This window comes from Podarcis muralis, chromosome 14 (genome assembly GCF_964188315.1).
Source record: "Podarcis muralis chromosome 14, rPodMur119.hap1.1, whole genome shotgun sequence".
In the NCBI taxonomy this organism is placed as follows: Eukaryota; Metazoa; Chordata; class Lepidosauria; order Squamata; family Lacertidae; genus Podarcis; species Podarcis muralis.
The window spans coordinates 34594545-34606915 of NC_135668.1; the positions used below are offsets into that span (position 1 = coordinate 34594545).

The 12371-nt window shown below is 42.9% G+C and overlaps 1 protein-coding gene across 20 annotated transcripts in view; it reads right to left on the bottom strand.

Annotated features, from left to right (window-relative positions):
* Positions 1–12371, bottom strand: part of RBFOX1 (RNA binding fox-1 homolog 1) — a 1459388-nt gene that overhangs the window by 23097 nt on the left and 1423920 nt on the right. For 4 of the 20 annotated variants that reach the window (XM_077918366.1, XM_077918369.1, XM_077918370.1 and 1 more), the window contains one exon: positions 2265–2317. The exons of the other annotated variants lie outside the window; for them this stretch is intronic. In XM_077918366.1, coding sequence (XP_077774492.1) covers positions 2265–2317 — 53 coding nt within the window. The remainder of the gene's footprint in view (positions 1–2264; positions 2318–12371) is intronic. 20 annotated transcript variants of the gene reach the window in all.

Genomic DNA, 12371 nt, shown 5'->3' on the forward strand with positions numbered 1-12371 from the left:
GAATTTCAATTCAGTATTGAAATATCACCAACTGAGTGTTAATCGTAATACAGTAGAAGCACATACAAGAGGGGGTAGGGTCACTTGTGACCCTGCAGATGCTGCTGGAATCCTTCACCATTGGCTAGGTTGGTGTTGCTTGGAGTCCAACAACACCTGGAGGGCACCAGGTTGATCCCCCCCCCCACTGACTTAAAACAGCAGTTCAAACTTGGATAGTGTGGTTTGGATAGGGACCCTCAACAGCATTCTTAAAACTACTGTATAAAAAGAACAAACATTTGTTCTGTTTGAGAAAGTGGGAGGGCAGATAGTTCCATCAATTATCTAGGAGTAAGTTCCATTGAACTATGCATGGATACGCATGTCTAGGGTTGCACTGTAAATACATACTTAGTTGTGCTAGGCTTGATTAGGGATGTTCCACTGTCTGAGCTGGAATGTGCTCCTACATCATGATAATGAACAATGGCCATTTCATAGTAAATGACCATAGTGGAAGTATTGCAGGACCCCAGTAAACTCTACTACTATATTATTCCATGGTTTTACTTGGGGGGGTGGTGGTGAAGCAAGCAGGGTTTTGAGCAGCTTCAGAAAGCAAAACTGTGTGTTTACAATGTTTTTGTTTTTATAGAGCATCTGCATGGCATCATGCACAAAACACTCTGTTCTCTGTTCCTTTGTTCAGGTCCTCCTTTTTTTAACTTCATAATTTTATGAAATTAATGCCAACTCTTTTTTTTTTTTTTTACACAATGGAGCAGACAGGTGAAGATAGCCTATTGTGCATCTGTTCAGTAGATTTGGGTGGGGGTGGGGGGTGGACAGATATGGCTTGTATTGCTCTAACTATTGCCTATTCCGTGTTTCATCTCTCTGCTCTGCTCCAGCAACTGACTCTATCACTTTAACCCTTCCCTTTCCAAGCAGCACAATTCTCCCTCCCCCCCACAAAAAAATCCCACAAAAAACCCCAAATAGTGGAAGGCAATCATGGTCAGTAGTTTAGCAAGGGGGAGAAGGAGCACTTAGGCTTTTCATTATAGTATAGTTCAAATCCACATCCTTCCCAGTATTTGGATCTGGGGAAAGGGGAACTGCTCACCTGGCTACAAAATATCACTGAGTTTTCAAAGTGTGGAAGAAGTCTGGTTCTGCCAAACTGTCCATGTCCAGACACACCCTGTGGGTGCCGTTGAAGGGGACAGGTACACAATACATGCTCTTCCAGATTTTCTGTAGGTGTTCTGGAACCATTAAAGTAGCGAAACCCCAAGATCAATGGAATCCCCAAGCTGCTTTGAAATCTCTCCTTAGTTTTTAAAAAGTAGCTTAAAAATAGCTTAAGTGGCTTTAAAAGAAACTGCAGCTAGTTTTTATGTGCTGCTGCTCCCAACCAATTTTGGTTAGAGAGAAGCAGTGGAGAGAGTTCAAGTAGGGGTGGATTTAAAAACAAAGGTGAGAAATAGGAAGAGGAAAAAAAGGAAGGAAAGAAAACCTTCACAGAGTATGGGTATCCCCAATGACAATTTGAACTAAATCAAGTAAAAGTTAGTTGTCTCACTGAAAAACAACATAATGGGACTTAGGCCCATTTATGCATGCACACAACTAGTGTTGTTGTGGCCAGTTCAGCTTCATGTGAAATTTTATTCTTCAAGGTTAGTCCCAAAGGTGTGTTTATGATATAACATGAAAGTGAGGCACCTCTGAAGGGCCTGGGATTCACTTGGGTTTGGTAGAAACACATTGGCAGAAAGACTCACATGGATGGTAGCCTTGATGAATTTTTGGTGAAGCTCCAGGTTCAATGGTTACTATACCAGTTGGGTGTGGCAGTCAGTGGGAATCCCACCAGTACAAACATGTGCAACCAGGTTTGACTAACTGAAGTCCAGTTGGCTGCTATGGGGGTGTTGTTTTTTCCAGGATTAGACCCAGGGCCTTTAATTGTGTTTCCAACTTGGGAACTTGCTTTTTCTCCACCTTGCACAGCTGTATTTTTTTTAAAAAAAGAAACTTCAGAATAACTATTACTTTCCTAGATCATGTAATCGTGAAACAAAACATCAAACGTCAGCAGAATAACCTAATGTGTTTCCTACGCCAGAGCCTAGAGGCTTTGCGCTGTGACTGAGGGAAGCTATTCCAAAGATTTATCTTAGGGGCTTTACTTGGCTTTCTCTAGTGATTAACTGTGTCATGTGTAAAAGGATATTGAGACTCGGATGGATGCATCAAGAAGTATCAATGATTGTTACCTGCAGAGGTGTTACAAGAAATTTCATCTGTTGCAACGAAGACGAATTGATTTCTGCAAGAGAAGATAAAATTCACAATACTGCTTGCTGACTGGGAAAGCTCCTAGCTGCCGATTGACTTTATGTTTACAGATGGGTTAAGGGGGGGGGAGGTGCTTAATTTTAATGAATGCAGAGAGGAGGAGTGTTGCCATATCCTGTTACTTGAGAGTTTCTAAGGGTCACAAGATTGACATGCTAGGTCCCTTTCAATGGCATAATGGTGACGCTGGAAAATGGACGATACACAAGACTAGGGCATTGGGGATGTCAGTTTTAGCATTGCAAAAGTGCTCATGCTGAATTATACTTCACACTTTCCCTTTTGTAAATGAAGCTACATTTATAGTAATGTCTAAACTAAATTAAGGCAAACAATGTTGGTTATAGCACCCTTTTCTTCCTTCTTATTGTTGTTCTTATTGGGGTGGGGTGGGATAATCTAGTAAAACTAACAGCACTGAAAGTAGAAACCTGGGACATTTTGGACCACAATTCATACCACACAGCTCCATTGTCAGTATGAAAATAATGGTTTCAGTATCCCACCCACCAAAAACATTTATGACATAATACATGATTCTAATACACCAAATGTAGTGAATCTTTGGCCCTTCAGATGTTGTGAAACTACAGCTATTATCAGTCCTAAAAGCATAATCAGTGGCCAGGGATGGGAGTTGTAGTTCATCAACATCTGGAGGGCCAGAAGTTCCCATCACGTGCAATACATCATTTCAGCACTGATATAAATTAGTCACAACAGAATACTAAGTGACCCAAAACCTTCGCCTGCCCAGATCTTTTGATCTACTTTCTTAAAGTGTGTTGCAAAGAAGGGGACAGAGCTAAGAACATTTTAACTGCTTTGAATAAGGAAATAATGAAAATAATAATAAAAAGGGAAGACCACATATCCATAATCTGGCTCAAACCATCATGCCTCATTTACTCATGCAATCATTCCATTGGAAGGCTAGCAGAAGTAAAGTGTGTAAATCGAGGGCACACTCAACGCACCATGCACGACAGCCTAGGGATACTGTGCAAGCAGCATTGGAATGAACAGCGGTTGCTCAGCCACAGCGCTAAGGAGACACCACAGTGCCAGTAACCACACATAAGATTGGTCCTAAACCCACTGCAACATAGAAGCCGGTCTCATGCTCCATAAAAGCAATTAAAGAAAAAGGCAGGTGAGAAGCTACCTGGGTGGTTGGTAGGTGCCTGTCACAGATATCCTCAATCCAGTTAAGCCAAAGTACTCCAATTCTTTTTCAGCTAATTGTAATGCACCCCCCCCCAAGCCAGTTACCCCCAATCTTATTAAAATTGGTGGGATTGCTCTGATCATGGACTGCAACTTAGGGCTTTGTGTGCTGTGGGAAAAGGACTGGAATATACCAAATTATTACTATCAAACAGGAAAGAGATGGCAGTTGACCATGCTATGCCAAGACCAGTCCATGTTTGCATACACTGTATCGGGCTCTGTGTAGTACAGGCATGCATGGGCAAGTTTGGGACCACAATTCATGCCACACAGCACCAATGCACACTTTAACATATTGTATTATTGCCTGGCCTGAGTACTGAGTGCAAGTGCAACGACAGCACCATAGGAATAAATGCTATTTAAGCTATGGATGATTTTGGACAACAGTAAGAGGATGGCATGTTAACTGTTGACAGGTACAAGCTGGGTTGAAGCTTGTGCTTATTTATTTATTTATTTATTTAACATTATCAGAGGCAGCATGCGTGATGAAATTTGCAAAGTGGCAGGGTTTATCATGTGTGAATTGAACAGGAGCTATACTTGTAAGCAACCTCTCATGGTCACATGAATCCAAGTACTTCAGCTTAATGAACTGATGGATTGAAAACTGGTACCAGAAAACTGCTTGGCATGACCCTGGGACCTTGCAGTGCATTAAAGAGGACTTGGATGGTTGTGAACTGTCAATATCCCTTCCAGCCAGAGGGCAAAGGCCTACCACTATCCGTAGAATATGAGTCCTTTGCAGTACCTCCCCACCCCACCTCAGCCTCACAGAAGTCAAAGACTGCAAAATCAGATGAAGGCCTTTTGATAAGACAGACAGCTCCTCTAGAGAGGTGGAGTCAACCACAGTGCAGGTCTTGTTAGCCTACATAAGGCTTCAGTTTTCTTTAGCTCCCTGCTGGGACAACATCTTCCTACTGTTACTTCAGTGAGAGAGAGCAGCCTTCAGATAGGCTCACTTGCACAGCTTCTACCTGGACTTTCTCTGCATTGATCTTCCTTTGCCTGCCATGTCCTGATTTTTCTGACTTTGACTGGACATTACCCATTTGATCTGCCCTTTCCTATTATAACGTTACTTCTCTGGATGCCGCCTACTTCTTCCTTGAGCCTCAAGCACCCAAGGAACAGGACACCATATGACTCGTATGTTGGCATATGTTCACCTTAGTGCCATAAAATTTCTATCCCACTCCCCATATTGTTGGGTCCATTTAGAGTGTATCTAAGTACTTGTTGATCACAGTCAACACACATTATCTAAGAATTTGATTGATTGGTGTAAAATTTATATAAGGTGGAAATCAAATCCAGGTATCCAAGGATCCCTGGCATTTTGCTCTGGGCTGATAAACATGCAAGAAAGCTTTTGGCGAGCGGCAAATCCCAAACTTGTTATAGCTGGCCATGTGTCAAAGTAGTCATAGAGACACTTTATCACACATGCCTAGGCAGCTGTTTTGTACTTGACAAGGCGTGTGGGAAATATTGCACAGCAAGCAATAATCTGGAAAAGTGATGGAGAACTCCCTCAAACTGTCTTGTCTTATAGCAAGTAGTATTGTGCTTTAGATTATCAAATGTGTTATTCTGTATGGTTGAGATGGACAGAATCGTTCTGTTTCCATCCAGAAAATGTTTGTTGTAGGTCTTGTCAGCTTACAAAAGGCTTTAGTTCCATTTAGCTCCCTTCTGGGATAACATCTTCCTACAGTTACATGAGAAGGAATGACAGTAAACCAGGCTCACTTGGAGCTATCCAAGGTCCTGTTTTTCCTATTTAAATGACAACTTCTAACTGGACTCTCTCTGTCTTGATCCTCTATTGCCCGCTGTATCGTAGGCTTTACAAAAGACACAGGCAAAGATTTATATAAAACCCATTTCTAGAGATGTAACTGTGTTAAGCCACATCCACAGTTTATCTTTACAGCACTATTATACTACTTTAAAAGTGATGGCTTTTCACTGAATGTTCACTCCATCTCCCTCTTTTAGAATGCAGCTTCTGGAAGAGGACCATCTTCTGGAACTGGGGTGGGGAACCTCAGGACCAGGCCCCAGATGCAGCCCCCCAGGCCTCTCATCTGGCCCTTGGAACTCTCTCCAGGCCACAACTTTCACTGGCCCTTCTTCACACCTGAAATATTTCTGTATGGCTGAAACATGTCCTTGAGCCCTGGTAGTCTCTTCCTTGCCTGGATGGAGGATAGAGAGGGGTAGGCAAGTGTATGTAGAAACTAGCCTGCTGTAGAAAGGTAAAAAAAAATGCCCGTGCTACTCTGCCCACTTTGCCTCTGGCCCCACCCCAAACTGACATATGCATCACAAAAGACTGCCCAGAACCCAATGTGGAAAAGAAGTGCAAGCTCTAGAAGTGCTAGTTCTGCTGTCAAATCTATTCTAGATTCAGGTAGGTAGCCATGTTGCTCTGAAGCAGTTGAAATAAATATTAATTTTTTTAAAAAAAAATTGTCCAGTATCACCTTAGAGACCAACTAAGTTTGTTCTTGGTATCTGAAGAAGTGTGCATGCACACGAAAGCTTATACCAAGAACAAACTTAGTTGGTTTCGAAGGTGCTACTCGACTCTATCTATCTATCTATCTATCTATCTAGAGTACATTATGTTCCAGAAGGAATCCTGGAAGTTCTGGAGATATCTGTGACACAATGGGCCTTGGTTGGCCTGCCCATTAGACCAATCTGATCCACATTGGCACAGGAAGCTTTTGTGTATATCCACAGAAGTAGATAGTCTCATGGCAACTACTGAAATCAGGACAGAATCGCAATGAATTCTGTTGAGATCTCAGTCCATTCCAGGATAGGGAGAGCTACAGATGAACCACTAAATTCCACCTGTGTATGTCCACCTTCTATATAACTTGGAAGGGTGAACAAGTGGTGAGGGCAGCGGCTCATAAGAAGCCTATTTGTAGGTGTGGGTCCTCAAGGAAGAGAGAGGGCTGCATGCACTAAGCTTGTGAGAGGATTCTGATTTGCTCCAGATTTAGGAGCACAGGTATGGGTTTTAGTCAGCAGAATCTACACACCAATACATGTATGGGTCTAACATCACAACTGGCCCACTTACGACCTGACCCACTAAGAACTTCCTTATTCCCTTTTTAAAACAAAACAAAAACATTTTACAGCTTCTTAGAGCAGCCAGTAATTTCACTGTGTCAATGTGGTAAAAATCTCTTCTAAAATGTTCCCAGCACAAACCATACATCATAACCTGTTGTCCCTTCCTGGGGAATGGTAGAGAGAAAGGTCAATTGGAACATTAGCTTATGTTCTTCTATATTGTAATTTTCATTGGGGTATCAGACCCCAAATTACTCCCTAGTAGTCTCTTTACACTTGGGAAACTCAAGTTGAATTTTGTGTGTCAAGTTTAATGGCAGATCCTAACCCTAAGGTTACAGGAACTATGACCATGTCCCTCACTTTGGCCATCAAAACTAGGACACAATTGTTAAAGGGAGGATGAGTTCTAAGTCAAAATTGTCCATATTATAAAGTTGCTTATGATCATGGATTGTCTCATATTCTTCTTTTTCTTTTTTTAAGTACAATCAGCATGCGTGTATATTGTGTTGTTTCTCTGATGGGCTTGCTTCAATAGCCCTCTACTGTATCAGATGTTTATGGCCTGTAGTCCAAATTAGCTACTGTACCAGGGAAAAGATGGCTGCTACCACCATGTACCTACAAGGGCAGTCATCTTTTTTCTGTACAATGTCCCTGGTAGCATTCCAATGACATGGTAGTTACTACCTGCTCCAAGCAGTTGTAAAATGATTAAATAGAAAAAGGCAGTTCTTGGATCAATTCCTAAATATATGATTTTTGTTTCAGCAGACCTGATGGGATTTCTTAGGATTCATTTAAAAATAAATGAACACCACAAAAAAGGACAAGGGGTGGATATGGGAAGATGCATCCATCCCTAGAGCAAGCCGAAACTGGCTCTGTGCTTTGATTTGTTTCTTTTAAAAAAGGAAAATGAATGCATAAAAATATTTAAGTTCACATTGCAACTTTAGAATAACTAAAGGCCTTTAGAAACAACAACCCATAGATCGAAGTACTGGGTTAAAATAATTTGCAAAAAGAAAAAGGTGCTGGTCAAGTACCAAAGGCCCGATAGGCCCCACACAACTCCTGGAACAAGACTTCTTATCAATGACTAAAACCAAGCTAAAACCTGATGACTGATGAGCAGGTTGTAACAAAACAAAAAATGACCTGGTGTGAAAAAACATACATCTCAGTGAAATCACAGCCCTAACACGTTTTAACTATGTTGTTTGTTTATGTCTTGTTCCCCCCATCATTTTGTGTGTTGACTTAAACCTGGGGACAGAAACTGTCGTGCTTGTAAGGGATCTGAAAGTTGCTCTGGGAGCTTTTTGTGGCTGCAGAGCAAGGTAAAAATTCTTTAAATAACAGGTAAAGGCACCACAGGCCTAGGGACTAAATGGAATCCTCCAATCCTCTCCACCTAGCCCTAGGTGGCAGACCTTGGTGCCCCCACTTCTTGCCTTCCATTCTACATAATAGTTGTGGTGCCCCTGAGGGTCTGTGCCCAGTGAAACTGAACTGGTTGCACTCCCCTAAATCTGCCTCTGTCACCAGCCCTGCTTCACACCCCCATTGAATGTATTTCCCTGGATGGAATGTGTCCTTGAATGCCCTGATCCCCCTCTGGACTGAGGATACAGAGGGGTGTGTGAGTATGTATAAATAAGCCTACTGTACAAATTGCTTACTTTGGTCTCTGGTCCCACCCACCACTGGCACGTGGTGCCCAGAAGGCGATATGGCCCTAGGGCCAAAAAACAAAACCCACAACCCAGTAGGCCAATCCTGCATAGCCTGTATCCCAACAAGTCAAAGGCTTAACACCAAGGTCATGTATTATGCCTTTCAAGATACCTGAAAAGACCTCAACACCTTTTTTTGAGGACTCCTACACAGGTGTCAGGGACGCGGGTGGCGCTGTGGGTTAAACCACAGAGCCTAGGACTTGCCGATCAGGAGGTCGGCGGTTTGAATCTCCGCGATGGGGTGAGCTCCCGTTGCTTGGTCCCTGCTCCTGCCAACCTAGCAGTTCGAAAGCACGCCAAAGTGCAAGTAGATAAATAGGTACCGCTCTGGCGGGAAGGTAAACGGCGTTTCCGTGCGCTGCTCTGGTTCGCCGGAAGCGACTTAGTCATGCTAGCCACATGACCCGGCCAATAAAGCGAGATGAGCGCCACAACCCCAGAGTCGGTTACGACTGGACCTAATGGTCAGGGGTCCCTTTACCTTTACCTTTACACAGGTGTCACAGTCAAGAAGTGCATCCTGCTCCTGGTGGGTTGACATACATGGGAAATATGCTGTATTTTGTAAGCCACACACCTGTCTGGCTGTTATTAATGCTAATTTATCATACTGATGTGACCTTCTGAATATGGCTGGACTACAAGTCTCATAATCTCTATTTTCAAGCTAGCTGGGGCTGATGGGCGTTGAAGGCCTACAACATCCCCATCTTTGCTTTTGACCTAGAGAATGGTCTGGAGGTATGAACGGTCCAATAAGGCAAATGGGGCATTGCCCCAACAACTTCAACCTGCCTTCAGCCAGCCCCCACCTGCCTTCCAACTTGCAACCAGTCCAAGGGGTGGCACTGCCTGATAACTTCCTCTTCCTCTGTCTCACTGTTTCCCCTTGTAGAATTCATCAGGGAGGAGGAAGATGGGGACAGATCTAGAATTAGTTGTCTCTGCCTGTCATTGGCTCCGGTACCACCTACTGTTTGGGCTCCCAGACTTCCACCCCACCAGTCCCATTGGGTATCGGCCACCACTGTGCACGTGTATGTAATGTATAGATTCTGTTTCCCTTTCTTTGCATGGATATTTTATTGCACAGGCCTTAAATAAATAATTAAATTGCTTGATACATATATAGATGGAGGGGGAAACTGAATGCTCTCTGCCACTTCAGAAGGTACACCTGCTCTTCCTGCTAGGTGTTCTCTCCTGTCTTTCAATACTTGTCTTATAGAATATCTTATCTTGTGTATACAGGATGGTTGTGGTGTCTACAGCCATCTGGTAACATGCTGCTGAGCATTCATCACAAAAAGAGTGCTATGTAGGGAGACAATTCCATGTCAAAAGTTCACGTCCATAGGACATGTGAACATGCAAACAGTCCTGCTGTTGGCTGTTCACCCAAGATAACGGGTATTCAAAATCCCGGCAACATAACTTTGACAACTGCCTGAATATATATAGGAAATAGCTCTATAGCGCTCTCTCTCTCTCTCTCTCTCTCTCTCTCTCTCTCTCTCTCTGTGTGTGTGTGTGTGTGTGTGTACAAACATAAAGTGCAATAAAGTGTAATGCAGAAAATATATATCTACCTTTTCCCAACTTTGCCTTCCATAAAGTATTTAGGCTTGCAGGACCAACTCTCTCATTTATTTTTTTTACCAAATCTGAATGCAAGAAACAGTGTCTGTTTTATGCAAATGCTGATTTGGCATCCCCTTCTTGATAGCCATTCTGGGTCTATAAGAATAATGCATGATGTACATTCCCTGTGAGTAATTCTGTTGAATTAACTTATGTTTTGTCGCCTGAAACATTCCATTTCTTTATTACTGCAAATTCCAGTTGCATTAGTGTCTGGCTTAGTAGGATTATCTGCAATAATTGATGGAGAACTGCTCCAGTGTATTTTTTCTTTTTCTTTTCTTTTTAAAAAGACCTTCCTAGTCTCTCTTTTCCAAATCCTTCATCTCAATATCAAGGCTATTAAATAGTGCCACAGTTATTTGCAACTTGGGTTTTACGTATATGGCTGGGGAAAGGAGGCTAGTTTTCTGTTATTTACTTTATTTATCTCTACGTTCCCAGTCACTGTAAGATCAAATCTCTATGAGCAGCTTTGCTGCATTTGCCATGTAGAGACAGAACCAGCACCTTTCCAGATATGTCCTAAATGAGTACCCTGTGTGGCATGTTTTACAAAATAGAGACTGAGATTTATGAGATGTAGCTGTGTCTGTTGCAGAGTAAACAAAGAAGTCTTGTGACACCCTTAAAACTAACAAATGTGTGACAGCTCAAGAGTTTGTGGTCTGTAGTTTACTTCACTGGATGCATGTAATGTAATCAGGGCCGTCTTTAGTATATGCACTGCTGGGGTGCAAAGATCCCCAAATTTAGTTGATTTCACGCGCATGGCACCATTGAGAATGACAAGCGCAGTCATTGAGTCTGACAAGCGCTGCCGCTGGCGTGGTGCGTCTTTGGTAAATGAACACACAAAGCTGAAAGTCCTTTAGTGAAACAGTAGGTATAAATTTCGGTAATACCTAGGTATATATGTATTTTTTCTAGCTTGATCAAAATTATTTATTATTTTGTAACAGGTAGATAGTTAAGAGCTTAGGCGGCTTCAGCGGCAGGCGCCTGGCACCCCGCAGAATTTGGCGCCCGGGTGCCCCACGCCCCTTGCAACCCTGGGTAAAGACGGCCCTGAATGTAATGTAATATGTGCTTGCCCACTGAGGATTGCCCTTTATGACACACCCCTTTCCCTAGCTCATGCCCTTCAACAGCATATGAGGGGCAGTTAAGAAGGGTGGGGAGCCTGGCTGATAAGCTAGATCCGCCTCTGACTTTCCCTACTTTCTGCACCTAGCCGTCACCTGCTGAAGGAGATCACCTGACAACCCTCTGAACACTGCCTTGAGCTCCATCATGGAAGAAAGGCATGCGATAAATGTGATAAATAAAGTATAGAATCGGTATTGCAACACTGGGATAAAGAGGACAACATCCTATAGAAATCCATACAGGCCAACGTTAATTCTATTGCTATTATAAATTTGACTGGCAAAATCTTTCATGAGGCATCAGTGGACACTCTCTCTCATGTTCCCTGTGTTCAGAATAGACCAGGAACTTTTAAATAGCTACTTGCACACACTTGTGGGCACGCACCCACCCACCCCCACCAGAATTTTACGAAATTAGCAAGCAGTTAATGTAGAAAGACCCATCTCACTCCAGGTTAAGGACTTATTCATGAGATAGCACACACTTATATCACTGCCTGCATCCCCCAATCTTGCACATATTGACCTTGTGTTCAAATGCAAGCAAGGAACATTGTCAGTATTTCAGTATTTCAACCTGAGATGCCACAAATCGAATCATAATACACAAATAGGGACAAGGTGGGTGGTGGGTGGGGAGATAGCCAGTCAATGTGAAGTTCTGCCTTTGGGGCTCATTTCAAGCAAGCCATTCTCTGAGCCGATGTGATGGATCTGTTGGAATCTGGTTAACAGCGTTACATACATTCTAGCAACACATCAAGTGATCATGCAATGACAAAATGACGATATGCCCCACTGCCATGCTGAGATAGGTTCTGCACCATGAAGAACGACATTAGAGCTTTTGACCTGATTCCCCAGGACACTTGGTGGCCAGTTCACACACTCACCTCTTGGAAAGGAATCAAGTGGAATTAAACCTCCATCTGCCTACCCCACCCACTATTTACCCTCCCATTGCAGGAAGCTGCCATCACTCACTTATTGTCCAAAGGAGGCTTCTTTGCACATTAAACTGAACACAAGCACAAGCCGTCTATACAGATACACAAGTGTTTCTGTGAAAGACTGTATACAGCTCAGCTATCGTACACAAAGACTCTGCATTTGTTGAACGTTGCATGAGAAATATTGTATTGAATATACCACA